This window comes from Polypterus senegalus, unplaced genomic scaffold (assembly GCF_016835505.1).
Source record: "Polypterus senegalus isolate Bchr_013 unplaced genomic scaffold, ASM1683550v1 scaffold_2486, whole genome shotgun sequence".
NCBI lineage: Eukaryota > Metazoa > Chordata > Cladistia > Polypteriformes > Polypteridae > Polypterus > Polypterus senegalus.
The window spans coordinates 3,305-20,929 of record NW_024385439.1 but is presented as its reverse complement, the minus strand read 5'-3'; the positions used below and the strand labels follow the sequence as shown (position 1 = coordinate 20,929).

General features: G+C 39.1%; 1 protein-coding gene across 3 annotated transcripts in view; it reads right to left on the bottom strand.

Annotated features, from left to right (window-relative positions):
• The window catches only part of LOC120522298, a 36,580-nt gene extending 19,224 nt beyond the window's left edge, over window positions 1-17,356 (bottom strand). For 2 of the 3 annotated variants that reach the window (XR_005632346.1, XM_039743333.1), the window contains exons 1-4: window positions 17,257-17,356; window positions 12,576-12,600; window positions 4,495-4,562; window positions 3,767-3,874 (exon numbers count right to left, since the gene is read on the bottom strand). Coding sequence is in view for 2 of the 3 variants with exons in the window: in XM_039743333.1 (XP_039599267.1) it covers window positions 3,767-3,874; window positions 4,495-4,562; window positions 12,576-12,600; window positions 17,257-17,307 (252 nt within the window). In the remaining variant the exon portion in view is untranslated. Of the gene's footprint in view, window positions 1-3,766; window positions 3,875-4,494; window positions 4,563-12,575; window positions 12,601-12,687; window positions 12,933-17,256 lie in introns of those variants that run through there. The other variant, XM_039743334.1, reaches the window with a different exon arrangement.
• Window positions 17,357-17,625: the final 269 nt, after the last annotated feature.

The following is a 17,625-nucleotide window of genomic DNA, read 5'->3' as shown; positions in this document are numbered from 1 at the left end:
TCAAAGGATTTGTCTGTAGACCTCTGATACAGGATTGCCTCGAGGCACAAATCTGGGGAAGGTTACAGAAACATTTCTGCTGCTTTGAAGGTCCCAATGAGCACAGTGGTCTCCATCATCCGTAAGTGCAAGAAGTTCGAAACCACCAGGACTCTTCCTAGAACTGGCCGGCCATCTAAACTGAGCAATCGGGGGAGAAGGGCCTTAGTCAGGGAGGTGACCAAGAACCTGATGGTCACTCTGTCAGAGCTCCAGAGGTCCTCTGTGGAGAGAGGAGAACCTTCCAGAAGGACAACCATCTCTGCAGCAATCCACCAATCAGACCTGTATGGTAGAGTGGTCAGACGGAAGCAACTCCTTAGTAAAAGGCACATGGCAGCCCGCCTGGAGTTTGTCAAAAGGCACCTGAAGGACTCTCAGATCATAAGAAACAAAATTCTCTGGTCTGATGAGACAAAGATTGAACTCTTTGGTGTGAATGCCAGGCATCACGTTTGGAGGAAAGCAGGCACCGCTCATCACCAGGCCAATACCATCCCTACAGTGAAGCATGGTGGTGGTAGCATCATGCTGTGGGGATGGAACTGGGAGACTAGTCAGGATAAAGGGAAAGATGACTGCAGCAATGTACAGAGACCATCCTGGATGAAAACCTGCTCCAGAGCGCTCTTGACCTCAGACTGGGGTGACGGTTTATCTTTCAGCAGAACAACAACCCTAAGCACACAGCCAAGATATCAAAGGAGTGGCTTCAGGACAACTCTGTGAATGTCCTTGAGTGGCCCAGCCAGAGCAGAGCCAGACTTGAATCCGATTGAACATCTCTGGAGAGATCTTAAAATGGCTCTGCACCGACGCTTCCCATCCAACATGATGGAGCTTGAGAGGTTCTGCAAAGAGGAATGGGCAAAACTGGCCAAGGATAGGTGTGCCAAGCTTGTGGCATCAAATTCAAAAAGACTTGAGGCTGGAATTGCTGCCAAAGGTGCATCGACAAAGTATTGAGCAAAGGCTGTGAATACTTATGGACATGGGATTTCTCAGTTTTTTTATTGTTAATAAATTACAAAAAAAACAATTGTAAAACCTCAAGTAAACTTTTTTCACGTTGTCATTATGGGGTGTTGTGTGTAGAATTCTGAGGAAAAAAATGAATTTAATCCATTTTGGAATAAGGCTGTAACATAAAATGTGGAAAAAGTGATGCGCTGTGAAGACTTTTCAGATGCACTGTATATGGTTGAGATGACAATAAAGTTCACTTTGACCCTACAATTCCATCCCGATTATTACCATATCTAGACAGGCCCCCATACACTGGAGTGTTAAAAAACAGTCACTGATTACTTCTAAAAACTCCTGCTCTTGTACTCTGCTATTTGCACAGTTAGCCAAGTTAATATTTGGGTAATTAAAGTACCCCATCACTAGAATATCCACCTGCAAACTCACATTTTTAATATTACTAAAATGATGGACACTGAAATTACCGTCTGTATTGAGGTCTATAGTACACCCCTAAAATAAGGCCCCTTTCCCTGCTGCTTTAGTTTTATATCGAATGTTCAAAAAAATCTGTATACACCTGTTATACTCATCACCATCTTTGCTACTGAGCCATGTTTCTGATATTTCTATAATATCATAATTATAATTACAATTCACTGGTTTTATTTTTGATATTTCTAGCTTTTGGGTGGAGTGGTGGCTCTGAGGCTAGGGATCTGCACAGGCAATCAGAAGGTTGCTGATTCGAATCCCATAAAATGTCAAGTGAGACTCTGCTCTGTTGGCCCCTTGAGCAAGGCCCTAAACTTGCCATTGCTTCATCCTGGGTATGACATTAATCTGCATCCATTCCTGCATGTAGGCCCTCCAACCTGCAGGGAAAAACTTGCGGGGTTGGTGGCAGAATTGGTACTCCAGCCACCATTTATAAAAAAAAAAACAACACCACACACACAACACAGTGCGTCGTCCTAATCTCTCCTCTAGCTTTGAGGCAAGATGTGCTATTCTCTTTGTTAGTGTTGTCCTTAAACTTTGGGTTAGATTTGACATTATTATGCATGAGATTTTGCAATATTTGTCCCTTTCATGTAAAAACTCAGCTTCTGAAGCTCTGCCATTTACCTGTTGCTACAGCCGCTTGTACTGATCAACACTCCCTTGCTAGATGCCCATTTACTTACACGTTGAATTCAGCCAGCATCCTGTATTTAAAACAAATGCTTTCTTGCTAAGGAATGAATGTCTGTGTCCTCACTTTCTACCTGAGCCAATGTGTTACAGTTTGAGGGCCGTAAGGTGCCCTTAGAAGAATAATTACCCAAATATTCTTTAGATGTCTTCACTTTCAAGACATAATATTGAAATGAGAGCAAAATGTACATAAAATAAATACTAAGTACAGAAAATAATTTTACGGTTTCACTTATGGGTTTGTATTTCTTTTTATAAAATAGCTAATCATTTTGAAATTTTTTTAGTAATAAATGACAAATTCAAATGGCAACTACATGAAGTCTAAAACAAAATTAAAACCAAATGAACAGGCAGGCACTGAATTTGTGCTGCTCATTGAAGGCCATTTGGAGTTAATAAGGACAAGCACTAAAGTACGACGAGAACAAGGGGCGCACACAGAACATCGATCTGAAAACTGCAAGTGCACACGGGTAGACGATGCATCAATACAAATCTGTTTAAGGGAATTCTGAAGCAATGAATATGACAAGACACACGATTGAACATTAAAATGTTAAGTTTCATTAAGTATTATTATCTATGTAAAAATACAAACTCGATCACACAAAAGCAAATATCAGAAATTGGACAAACCAAACAAAAACTACCTTGATAAGAATACAAATGCTGTAAAAGTAAGTGTGTATCTGAAGCAGCTCCGTATTTACTTGTTCATGTGGAACAGATATTACAGTACATCAGAGGTCTACTTTTGATAGTATTGAGTTTGATCATTTTAAAAGAAAGTCAATGAATAATTTAACCCTTATCCATATCCCACACAAAGTACTCTAGGACTATCATAACAGATCTTTCTTTTTAAAACACACACAAAGCTAATTTATAAAACATCTTTACATTTGTTACATGGAAGGGACCATTCTGCCAAAAATTAAACTTAGGCCTTAAATTACATTTATTCTTGTTTATTTCTAAGAAATTTGATAAATGGCATTTTTTTCGGTTCCGGTGCCAAAAAAAAAAAAATACACAATCATAAATAAAAATGTCTCCTTTTCTTATTCCTGTCACCGTACACGTCAGAATGGAACACTATTATAAACATCAAGCTAAAAGGCGTCTAGCCGAGCTACACAGTTTGATAGCACACACAGCAGTCATGATGGACCCTCCTCCTCTTCCTCCTGACAGGAGAGGTTAGAAGTAGGTGCCCCCCTATACAGAAATCATGATGTGTGGGCCAGAAACCCAATCAAACCACTAACTACTTGCTTATGGAAATGTGCTACTAATGAAATTATCTTTGATTATTTCAAAAATAATGAAGCATTTAAAATTGGCACATTAACATAAGCTATGTTTTTGGTAAATTAACTCTACTATTAACTCTACTATTACACCTCAGTACAGGAAAAATGGATTTTAAACTACGGCAACTTGTGTTAGGTTAGCCACAGTAATTATTAATCAATACAAACTTCCCTAAAATTCTGATTTGCATTTATTCATTTCACTTTACTATTTGTATAATAAACTCTTCAAAGAAAGATGGACTTACCCACGCATATCTTCTTGTGTCATGTTTGTCTTGTGATAAATAGTCAACAGGAAATTTACGGTATATTGTGGTTTGCACTATATTCTCATCTTTGTCATATCCTGAATGCTATTGAAGACAAAGATTAAATGGATACAAAAATAATGTTAAACTGAATCAAAACATTAACATATTACTGCATATAATAAATACAGACTGTTTACTATAATTTACCAGAGCTCATCCTAGCAAGCCTATGAACAAGTGCAGGAATCAATCCTCAACTGGGTACAAGTCCATATACATATAGAGATAAATAATATTTTCTCTCTCTCTCTCTCTCTCTCCTCATCTACGAAGTCCACTCCAACATTTCTGAGTGCATCCCCAATTTTCATCCTTAAAGGGAAAACACTGCTGTTTACTCCACCAGTAAAGCGTTTAAACACAAGAGGCCTACAGCCAGCCGCCATTCCGCTTAAGGTAGCAGTTGGAGAGCCGTGTGGGGTGTGAAATAGACAGCTTTAAAAACATTTTACTTTTAATATGATTGTCATCATAAAATTAAAATTTCAGTCAAACAGAAAACCTCTGAAAGAGCAAGTAACTGCCTATGGATAAACAAAGTTCAAGAAACAATGCATTAGACATGCACAGCAAATCAGCAACCTCTGCTGAACAGCACAAACATTGAGTATCCTCTTAGAATGTAAGCTAATTTCCCACAAAAATACAAGACGACTCTTTACCGTTGTTTTGCTCCGCTTCTGCGTTGAAGGACTGGGTCCATCTATAGTCATTGTTCTATTTGCAGGATCTAAAAAGAACACAAATTATCAAAGGCACCAAATAATCGACATGTGCATTTGGATTCTTTGGTGTTTAACAGCTTGATTAAAAGATCTGAATGAAACTATAAACAGAGATGGAGCAAGCGCTGTAAGGCAGTGACTCAGAAGTTCCAGTTGGCATAAGGAGGCTGTACACGGGGGGAGCTATAAAGCAGATATCGAATTACCATTCACACACACACACTATAGTGAAGTAGAATTACGCAGTGTAGGTGAATCCAAATAATTAAAACACCACAAAATGACGAGTTCATTTCACCCACTCTGTGTTTTCAATTAGTTACGTTTCAGTTTATCATTGGACATTTCTAAAATCATTTGTAACTAACTGTATATCTCAAGTAAACACAGAAGGATCTTCAACACTACAATCACAATTTTGCAAAGTCTGAAATGTGTTCAGTGTCCATAATTTAAGTAAGGAAAACCAACTTTTTTTTTTTTTATGTTCATAAGAATTTCTTCTGAATCACTTCAGTTGTGAGATGTTAAGCTCTGACAAAACACTGATAGGAGAAACGCCACATATGACAGACCACTCAACTCGTCTAGACTTCAAGTGAGCAAAGACGTTGAGCTTTGGGGGGGATTTCTCCCTATTTCTGGCAATCTAAAAGTGAAAAAAAAAACAGATTTATAGTCTATTTTTGACCAGATTTTACACAGGCCATTGCATCATTAGGGTAAAAAGTCCAATAATAGCCGTCTTCAGTAAAAATTAAATCAGAAAGACTTGTGCAGGCCATATCAAGTGATGCCAAGGGGTTAGAACATTAGAACAATCTAGATGAGAACAGGCCATTCAGCCCAACAAAGCTCGCAAGTCCTATCCACTTGTTTCCTCCAAGAAAACATCAAGTCGAGTTTTGAAAGTCCCTAACGTTTTACTGTCTACCACACTACTTAGTCTCTTATTCCAAGTGTCTATCGTTCTTTGTGTAAAGAAAAACTTCCTAAATGTTTGTGCGAAATTTACCCTTAACAAGTTTCCAACTGTGTCCCCGTGTTCTTGATGAACTCATTTTAAAATACAAGTCTCAATCCACTGTACTAATTCCCTTCATAATTCACCCCTTTAATGAAATACGAGGGGTCAAATTTACTCCTCTTCTCATGACTTGGGGGGGGGATGGTGTTAATGGGCATTGGTTATCAAGGCAGGTGGAGTATCATGTCGTGCGATTTCGAGGCCGTTGATCACAGATATGATCACATTATGGATATCTGCTTCTTTACCGGGGGCCTAGCCCTCCAACAGCCACTCCCAGAAGGTTATAAATGACAAATTACAGACAAAACATGAGGAGTATGGTTTTAAACTATTAGTTTTGATATTTTTTTTCCTATTGCAATTAAAATTTAGATTGTAAACATTTACACGGAAACCCACATTTTAATATTTCAAGAATTTTGCTGCAACAGTTCTTGTTTATTATGTACTTCTACCTTATGAAGTACACTATTTCTTATGAACACCTCAAATTAGGATGGCGTGCACTCTTCACACTAATATTTATATACATTTTTGTACTCTCTGCAACTTTAAATTCTTTCATCTTAACTTTACTTTCACAAAAACCTGCAACACACGGCTACAGCGTTTGAATCATTTGGCAATTTACCTTATTTTGCCTCGGTTTTTTAATATGCCACAAATGTTTTGGTTTCATTAACACTAGAATTACCAGAGACTACGAAAAAACTCATAAATCCGTCCCACCTTAAAATCGCTTCTTAAATCCCTTCACACCTCTCCGCCAGCGTCCTTTGTCCTCTAAATGTGCTGATGCCTTGATTGAGTATCTGGGAAGGAAGTGAAGTTTAAGAGTGGAAATAATATTGTTTGGAACACACGCATTTCATGTCTGTTCAGTTTCTACAGTTATCTGTGTAAACACATTGTTTAAAACAGAAATGTTTTTTATATTCTAGTAGTCGATGACAAAATGTAGGCATAAACTATATAATGTATGAAGCCTGAAGTCCAGATATCAAAGAAACATTTTCACAAAAGGTACAAATATAACACAACAATTGCGCTTTTATTCAAAAATGTAACTGTAGAAACAAAAAGCCGCCTTAACATGCGACATTGACACCAGTTTATTACAATTGCCTCCTTGGCGCAATAGATTCAGCTGCCGACTAGGAACTGAACCTGCACTACTCCGTTTTGAGAACTGCTCTTAGTCTTACTATTTTAGAATAAAAGCATACATTTGATTTCAGTCTGTAAAAGCCGGTGTAATTTATGATCCTTAAAAGGTTAGCTTTGTTTTTTTTTTAAATTCACTTTTCATTCTCTCAGTCGCTTTCAGAATCAATCCATACAACCCCATCTGACACGGCTGTTTTCACATAAAGACGCGCTATAGCTCTGCAGTGTACTTGTGTACTCTGCAATGTTTGCGAAATGAAGTGTCTGCTTGCACTTTTCGTGGCATTACACGTGTATTTTTTGAGCATGCCCGTTTGAGCATGCTCAATCACAGGAACATATGTTGGTGTAAAAGTATAACAAAACAAGTGCACTTTTATTCAAGACTACCTGTATAACCGAAGAAAAAGAAAGCAAGTTACAGTAGGCGATTGATAAGACAGCTTGCATGGTGTAATGCTAAGAAGTGCTGATTTCCATTCCGTGCTATATAAAATCACCACATTCAAATATTAACAGTTCCCACACACCCAAGGACCGTCCTTCCTACATTTACGACATGTGTACTTGTTGCAGTGTACACACCTCTCTGGGCTATGGTTCCTATTACACTGAATGAGCACCTGACACTGAACTTTCTTCCCTGGGGGAAGGTCGCACATCAGAGAATTTCCAGTTCCTGCATAAATTCACACCCAATCTGACGCTGTTCGTTTTCAAATAATATTGCATTAGTGCGATGATGTTTTCACATACAATGGAACCTCGGTTTACGAGTGTTTTGCAAGACGAGCAAAATTTAATAAATTTTGACTTGATAAACGAGCGATGTCTTGCAATACGAACAGTATGGATACACTTTGTCTGCTTAGCGCCATGTGATCACAACTGAGCTGATGGTTCTTCTCTCTCACGCTCCTCTCTCTCTCCTTATCGCTTTCGCTTGCACTCGTGCCTCTCTCTCTCCTCTTAAGGGCAATTGTCTCCTACTCGTCGTCTGAGTGCTTCACTCATATAGTCAACATCCGTACGAGCGTATACTGTTTACTACAGCATTGTGACTGTGTGTGTGCGCTCGCACATTTGTGTGCTGTGAAGTGCGAGTCCCCATCTTGCGCCCCAAAACACGAAGTGGAGTCTCAGTACTTTAACACCACCAGCCGCCTTCAGCTTGAAACAGCAACAGCGCTGTTATTTATTGTAACGGGATCTTTATAATGTTCCTTGTAGCACCCATTGACGACAGGCGCTTATAGCATGTCTGTGATCTTTTTGGATGCGCTTATATGGCGAACTGCTACAGCGCTTGGGAGACTGCGATTGCTTTGGGACACTCTTCCGTGTCGTCCCATTGGGTGGAATCCCACATGAGTTTAGAAACTCACTCACACCAGCCATGATTCTTTTTAAAGGTAAAGTGCAGGTTAATTTGTTTTATGCATTTTTACTTTATATTTTGTATTAATCATTTTTATATGAATAGTTTTGGGTTGTGGAACGAATCATTCGAGTTTCCTTTATTTCTTATGTGGAAATTCGCTTATTCGATATACAAGTGCTTTGGATTGCGAGTACGTTTCCGGAACGAATTATGCTCGCAAACCGAGGTTCCACTGTATATGGTCTCTTTCTTTCAGGTGTGTAATAGAAACCACAGCATAGAGAGAAGTGTGTACATTGCTTCTTACAGGAAATACTTTTACACCAACATATGTTCCTGTGTTTGAGCAACACTTTTCATTCTCTCAGTCGTATTCAGAATCAATCCCTACAACCCCATCTGACATGGCTGTTTTCACATAAAGACGCGCTATAGCTCTGCAGTGTACCACGATGCATACTAATGCCCCCATCCCCCGGGTTCTGACTGGCAAATGCTGGCGAAGCTGCCTTTTTCGTATCTCACCGTCACTTGATTTTCTTTTTATTGTTTTATTGAGTGTTCCTGCCAGTCCCCGCATGTTGCTGTATGCGGTTTCTTTTGTACTCCAGGACATGCAGAGGAGAGAATGGTAAAAAGAGCAGTAACTTCGGCGCTATATGCAATCATTAGACACTCCCCATCTGCCCGTGTCGCTGAAACACAGGAACATATGTTGGTGTAAAAGTAAAGTGATCCCTCTCTAAATCGCATTTCGACTTTCGCGGCTTCACTCCATCGTGGATTTTAAATATAAGCATATCTAAATATATATCACGGATTTTTCGCTGGTACGCAGATTTCTGCGGACAATGGGTCTTTTAATTTATGGTACATGGTTCCTCAGTTTGTTTGCCCAGTTGATTTCATACAAGGGACGTTATTGGCGGATGGCTTAGAAGCTACCCAATCGGAGCATGTATTACATATTAACAAAAACTCCTCAATGATATACGATATGCTTCCCGTGCGGTGCTTGATTGTTTGCTTTGCTATGTCTCTCTCACTCTCTCTGCGCCTGACGGAGGGGCTGTTTGCCTAGAGGATACAGACGCTCCTCTAAAAAATGCCGCTTTATCGTGGTGCTTTGCCATACTTAAAAGCACGCATTGATTTTTTGATTGTTTGCTTTTCTTAGCGAGCACTCTCTCTCTCTCTCTCTCCAGGGCCGGATGTAGACTTGATAAGGCCCTAAGCTATTTGAGACATGGGGCCCTTTATAAGTCCAGATATTCTATGTAAGTGCCAAATATGATTTGTTTTGGGGGGCCCCAAGCTATAGCTTGTGTAACTTGTACGTAAATCCTGCACTGTGTCTCTCTCTCTCTCTCTCTGAAATTCTCTGCTCCTGACGCGTGCACTCCTTTGAAGAGAAGATATATTTGCATTCTTTTAATTGTGAGAAAGAACGGTCATCTCTGTCTTGTCATGGAGCACAGTTTAAACTTTTGACTAAAGGGTGTTATTTCATGTCTAGAGGGCTCTAATAATAACAGTGTGGGAGAGTTTATAAGGGCTTAAAATATATAAAAAATAAGCATACAAACATATGGTTTCTACTTCACGAATTTTCATCTATCGCGGGGGGTTCTGGAACGCAAGCCCCGCGATCGAGGAGGGATTACTGTATAACAAAAGTGCACTTTTATTCAAGTGCACTTTTTCCATTGCCTTTTCCTGTACGAAGCAATGTACACACTTCTCTCTATGCTGTGGTTTCTATTACACACCTGAAAGAAAGAGACAATATGTGAAATCATCATCGCACTAATGCAATATCATTTGAAAATGAACATCATCAGATTGGGTGTGAATTTATGCAGGAACTGGAAATTCTCTGATGTGGGACCTTCCCCCAGGTAAGAAAGTACAGTGTCAGGTGCTCATTCAGTGTAATAGGAACCATAGCACAGAGAGGTGTGTACACTGCAACAAGTACACGTGTCGTAAATGTAAGAAGGACGGTCCTTGGGTGTGTGGGAACTGTTAATATTTGAATGTGACGATTTTATATAGCACGGAATGGAAATCAGCACTTCTTAGCATTGCACCATGCAAGCTGTCATATCAATCGCCTACTGTAACTTGCTTTATTTTTTTCTTCGGTTATACAGGTAGTCTTGAATAAAAGTGCACTTGTTTTGTTATACGTTTACACCAACATACAAGTACGTTCCTGTGATTGAGCATACTCAAACGGGCATGCTCAAAAAATACACGTGTAATGCCATGAAAAGTGCACGCAGACACTTCATTTTGCAAACATTGGTACGAGAATGCAGTCACAAGTACACTGCAGAGCTATAGCGCGTCTTTATGTGAAAACAGCCATGTCAGATGGGGTTGTATGGATGGATTCTGAAAGCAACAGAGAATGAAAAGTGAATTTAAAAAAAAAAAAAAAAAAAAAGAGCTAACCTTTATAAGGATCATAAATTACACCGGCTGTTACAGACTGAAATCAAATGTATGCTTTTATTCTAAAACAGTAAGACTAAGAGCAGTTTACTTCTCAAAACGGAGTAGTGCAGGTTCGAACTCGCGACCTTTTGATTCCCAGTCGGCAGCTGAATCTATTGCACCACGGAGGCAATCATAATAAACGGGTGTCAATGTCACATGTTAAGGCGGCTTTTTGTTTCTGCAGTTATATTTTTGAATAAAAGCGCAATTGTTGTGTTATATTTGTACCTTTTGTGAAAATGTTTTTGATATTTGTACATCAGGCTTCATACATTATATAGTTTATGCCTACATTTTGTCATCGACTACTAGAATATAAAAAAGGTTTCTGTTTTAACAATGCGTTTACACAGATTACTGTAGAAACGGAACAGACATGAAATGCGTGTGTTCCAAATAACGATCTATTTCCACTCTAAAACTTCACTTCACTCCCAGATACTCAATCAAGGCATGGGCTTGGAGAAGTTCGTGCACGTTCTAAATTGGTGGGGGGATGGAATAGCTGGCTGCTTCTAGATTCTCTTTATCAGCACATTTAGAGGACAAAGGACGCTGGTGGAGAGGTGTGAAGGGATTGAAGAAGCGATTTAAGGTGGGACGGATTTACGAGTTTTTTCGTAGGCTCTGGTAATTCTAGTGTTAAAACTTAAAATGTGAAACTTACGCTTGCAGGTCTGCTCACCTACAAATAAATGCTTTTTGAATAAGAAACTGCATAGAGCATCAGAACTACAATTTTAAAGTTCTTCTTACTGAATAAAATGATGGTAGCCATGTTAACAGGCTGTATCAATTTCACATCTGACCTCTAAGCCAGGTAAAAATCAGCAACAAAACACTCTGCAGTTACAAGTTTGCATTTACCACAGCAGAGACAAGTGTGTCAGTGTGCTCTTATTTATCAAGTGTATATAATTTAATTTGTTTATCTGTATGGGTCAGATTTAAATGATTTCATCTGTATTCAGAGAAAATTGTTTGAAAGTTCCTGTATGTGTCTGTCTATCAGAAGTTAATTTGGGAAGTTCACTTTCTGCATAGATTAGCAATATGCTAAATAAAACCAGCCACAGTGGATGCAGTGTTTCTTTTCAGCTGGTCCTAGGCCCAGATAAATGGGGAGGGTTACAACACGAAGAGCACCCGGTGTAAAATTTGCAGCGAAGTTGCTGTGTTCGCCTTTGTTCATCTTATTGCTTACCGAGAATTCAGCCATCTTTAGAGAATGTTTTCCAGCATTCCATAATGCTTTGCAAGGCCAGCGCAACATCCCCCACAGTTCTAACAGTCAACATTGGATGAGATTGCCCCCCGGGTATATAATGCTGATCATTTGCATTACAGACTCTGTGGGACTTAGTTAGTGGTAGAGATATGAGTGAGAGTGAGTGAATGAGCAAGAGAGAGAAAGAAATTAAAGGGCTTTACTGCTTTTCTTAGGTGTTCAGTGCTGTTGTCCGAGTTGTTAAACTTATTGGTAGATTGTAGCCACTTGTATTTTGTTCGTGGTTATCATTCCATCCCCATCTTGCCATTAAAGGCGCACTTACATTTGTGTACAAGTGGGTGGGGGGCTTTTTGTACAGTTGTGCAAGATTAAAAACTCTCATTTCGGAGTTTAGACTCCAATTTGGCATTTTCTTTTTTGTTTTGATAAAACAGGATTGCTTGCAATACCAGGGGGACAGCCTGACCACCAGCCTGGAGAAGTTCACTCCGGATACCAAAGACCCCTTTAGCCTTCCCTCCCCTCAGCCACCTGTGCCATCTCAGTAAGACTTGGGGGTTCACAGCTAATTGGAGGCTCTTGAGGCTGATCATAAACCCCTAGTAAGCAGTTAAATTAATCTGTCACCAAATGCTAAACAATATTTACATATAAAGTATTTTTATGGATATCTACAACAACAAAAAAAAAAACAACACTGTACATACCCACTGTGGTAATATTACTGGATCCCTAGGAGACCAAAAAAATTTCACATTACCAGGATTATATTTGGTACTTGTAAAACATACTGAAAAAAAAAAAAAAAGAATTACTTACACAACTCTTTAAAAATCAGCTTTGCTTGCATAAAGTGTTTTATAAAATAAAAAAAATAGTTAGTGAGCACACTATGAAAAAATTAAAATGACATGAATAGAAAAAAACAAACTGCATTCAGACAGACACAAAATCTTGCCACTATTGAGTAAGTTAGATTGGCTTTATCATGACGGACATTTAGTTTCAGTATTAGAGCGGAGTGGTGGCTCTGAGGCTAGCGATCTGCACTGGCAATCAGAAGGTTGCCGGTTCGAATCCTCTGCTGTTTAGCAAGGCCCTTAACCAGCAATTGCTGAGCACTTTGAGTAGTGAGAAAATCACTATATAAATAAAGCAAACATTATTAAAAAGAATTCTTATTTGACTTTGGTTTAACACTCCTGCTATTTTTAAAAGCACAAGTCAGGGCCTCAGCAGTTTAAAATTAAGGACTTGGGTTAAACTCGGCATTTTAACGCTCAGACAATCCAACTCACACATTTATTAACAACATTCGACCCAGGGCTGCACCAAACAATTCAATTAATCGTTTTCAAAATATCAGCTTTTTGGTGACACTTTAAATGAGTGATGCATGCAGTACACTTAACTAATGTTCTGTAACAAGACCTTAGTTTTCTTTTTGGTCTTCATAACACTTCTGAAACATCAGTAGATGGGTTATTCATCTGTGTGCAGTGACGCGTATTGACGTGCTGGTAGAGAGACTCGATAACATGAAGGACTCCCACTAATAACGTCATATTGTGAGAAAAATGTCAGTTAGCCCACCTCAGACCACTCCAGAGTCGTCACAATGCACTTGTAAGAAAGGGTCTTGGCACATAATAGGAAATGGGTAATGGGTGCATTTGGTGCAGTAACTAAAGTCTTACCAACTTTCTTGGTAACCTAACGACTGCTTTTGACCACATAATTCAAATATACATATAAATGTGTTTGGTATTTAAAACGCAGAATAATTTTATACAAGGATCTGAACACATCAGAATTTGGAAGAACAAAAAACACACTGCACTAAACTAACCTGATTGAGATCATTTATGTTAGGTAGAACAACAACATTTCTATAGCACATTTTCAAACAAATAACGTACCTCAAAGTGCTTTACATGATGAAGAAAAAAAGTCAAAAGGAAGAATTAGAATAAGACAACATTAGAACATTCTAGACGAGAACAGGCCATTCAGCCCAACAAAGCTCGCCAGTCCTATCCGCTGGTTTCCTCCAAGAAAACATCAAGTCGAGTTTTGAAAGTCCCTAACGTCTTACTGTCTACCACACTACTTGGTCGCTTATTCCAAGTGTCTATCGTTCTTTGTGTAAAGAAAAACTTCCTAATGTTTGTGCAAAATTTACCCTTAACAAGTTTCCAACTGTGTCCCCGTGTTCTTGATGAACTCATTTTAAAATACAAGTCTTGATCCACTGGACTAATTCCCTTCAGAATTTTAAACACTTCAATCAGGTCACCTCTTAATCTTCTTTTGCTTAAACTGTAAAGGCTCAGCTCTTTTAATCTTTCCTCATAATTCAACCCCTGTAGCCCTGGAATCAGCCTAGTCGCTCTTCTCTGGACCTTTTCTAGTGCTGCTATGTCCTTTTTGTATAAAGGCGGAGCATAACCTCCTGTGACTTGTACTCCACACGTTAAGGCGCTATATAACCTCACATTCTGCTAGCCTTCTTAATGGCTTCTGAACACTGATATGAAGTTGATAGCTTAGAGTCCACTATGACTCCTAAATCCTTCTCATAAGGTGTACTCTCGATTTTCTGACCGCCCATTGTGTATTCAAACCTAATATTTTTACTTCCTATGTGTAATTCTTAACATTTACTGACATTAAATTTCATCTGCCACAAATCTGTCTGCTATCCAAGTCCTTCTGTAATGATATAAAAGATTCCAAATTATCTGCTAATCCACCCATCTTGGAATCATCTGCAAACTTAACCAGCTTGTTACTTATTTTCCTATCTAAATCATTTATAGATATTAAAAATAGCAGTGGCCCCCTGCTGGTCACCACTGTTAACATCGGCCAATTCTGATGAGGTTCCTCAAACCATCACCCTCTGCTTCCCGTGTCTGAGCCAATTCTGCACCCATCTAAAAACATCACCCTGAACTGACACTTTTAGTTTGATGCCCACCCTCTTATGTGGCACTTTATCAAATGCTTTCTGAAAGTCAAGATCAATAACATCATAAGCTCCACTCTGGTTGTATCCTTTTGTTGGCTCCTCATAGAATTCCAGCCTATTAATAAAACACGACCTCCCTCTTCTGACCCCACACTGACTGTTCCTAATAACTCCTGTCCTTGCCATGTGTTGCTCAATCTTATCTTTAATAATTCCTTCCATTAAATTTTCCTGTGATGTTTCATATATCATCTTACTGGCCTATAGTTGCTTGAATCTGCCCTGTCACCCTTTTTATATAATGGGATGATATTTGCCATTTTCCAATCCTTCTGAATCTCTCCAGTGCACAGTGATGTCCTATAAATATCTGTCAAGGGTTTATATCTGTACTCTCTGGCCTCCTTAAGAACTTGAGGGCAAATATCTGGGCCTGGTGATTTGTTTGATTTCATCTTATTTAATTTAAGCAGCATTTCTCCTCTACAATTTCCAAATCCCTCAGTACCTCCTTAGTAGTCCCTGTTACTGCTCTGAGGTAACTGGTACTGCTCCACTTGCTCACTTGTAAACACCTCAGAAAAATTTAAGTTTAGGGCATCTGCTATTTCACTGTCTGTATCTTTTAATTCCCTTTACTATTCCTGATGAACTTGACCTCCTCCTTGACTGTTTTTACTACTAAAATACTGAAAGAATCTCTTGGGGTTTTTTTTTCACCTTATCTGCTATATTCCTCTCCAGCTGTCTTTTAGCCTCCCTGATATCCTTCTTAATGGTTGCCCTCATGTTTTCATACGCGCTAGAATTCACTTTTCAGTCATTAGTCTTATATGCCTCATAAAAGTTTTTTCCTTTGCAATTTCTTTTTTAAATCTTTATTAATCCACCATGGAGTTTTTTTTTTTTAGGTTTCCTATTAATTCCAAATTTACGTCTGTATCTGTCCTGCATTACATTTTTGAACCTGTTCTACTGCTCCTCAACTGTCTCCACATTTAAAAGCTTATCCCAGTCTATCCTACTTAGACTTTGTCTCATCTGCTCAAAATTAGCCCTACCAAAGTTCAACTTAACAATTTTAGTCTTTGCATCTGCACTCTTACAAAATACTGAGAGTTGTATTACATTCTGGTCACGTGACCCTAGTGGTCCAATCACCTCTACACCCTCAATTCTATCCTGATTATTACAGAATACTAAATCCAGACAGGCTTCACCCTGTGTTGGTGCTCTAACATGCTGTGTTAACAAACAGTCGCTGATTACTTCTAAAAACTCCTCTCTTGTGCTCCTCCATCTGCAAGGTTATCCCAGTTAATATTTGGATAATTAAAGTCCCCCATGATAATATCCCCCTGTAAACTTGCCTTTTTAATATTACTAAAAAGGTGTGTTGAAATTACTGTCTGAATTGGGTGGTCTATAACACACTCCTACAATAAGACCTCTTTCCCTAATATTTTCCAGGCGAAGCCACACGTCCTCACTAAGATGGGGCTCATCATCCAGCTGAAGATGACTTACATTTAAATCCTGTTTGGCATAAACAGCAACCCCACCTCCTTTTCTGTTCTGTCTATCGTTCCTAAAAAATGTGTATCCCTCTATGTTACACTCATCCCCATCTTTGTTATTTATTATATAAATGTGTTATATATTTAATTAACACAGAATAAGAGTAAGGTCTGATGGCTAGGGAGGACAGAGAACAAAAAAAATGAAATCTGCAGGAGTCCCAGGCCACGGGACCGCCCAGCCCAGTCAAAATAAATTCAGACTGTTTACTACAATTTACCAGAGCTCATCCCAGCAAGCCCATGAACAAGGGCAGGAATCAATCTTGACCAAGGTACCAGTCCATATCAGCACCCACCCACTCACCGAGTAATAAGCTGGCAGACTACAGCCATACTCTCTTAAACCCACTTGCTCAAACTCTGAGAGCAAACGCCTTTCCTGGCAATACTTTCCACCAATGCAGGGTACGAGCTGATCTCCGAAGTCCACTCCAACATTTCTGAGTGCATCCCAATTATTTTCTTCCATAAAAGGCACAACACTTCTGTTTACTCCACCAGTAAAGCGTTTAACTAAACACAAGAGGCCTACAGCCAGCCGCCATTCTGTTTAAGGTAGCGGTAGGAGAGCCGTGTGGGGTGTGAAATAGTCAGACAGCTTTAACACACATTTTACTTTTAATATGACCGTCTGCCATTATAAAATTAACATTTCAGTCAAATAACAGAAAACATATCTGAAGGAGCAAATAACTGCCTATGAATAAACGAAGGTCAAGAAACAATGCATTAGACATGCACAGCAAATCAGCAGCCTCTGCTGAACAGCACAAACATTCAGTATCCTCTTCGAATGTAAGCTAATTTCCTATAAAAAAAACCAAGAAGACTCTTTACCGTTATATTGCTCCGCTTCTGCTTTGAAGGACTGGGTCCATCTATAGTCATTGTTCTATTTGCAGGATCTAAAAAGAATACAAATTATCAATGGCACCAATTAAACACCAAAGCATCCTACAGCACATGTCGATTAACAGTTTGATTAAAAGATCTGAATGAAACTTTAAACAAATGGAGCAGGCGCTGTAAAGCAGTGACTCAGAAGTCCCAGTTGGCATAAGGAGGCTGTACACGTGGGGAGCTATAAAGCAGATATCGAATTACCATTCACACATACACCATAGTGAAGTAGAATTACACCGCGTACGTGAATCTAAATAATCAACACACCACAAAACGACGAGTTCACTTCCCACGCTCTGTTGT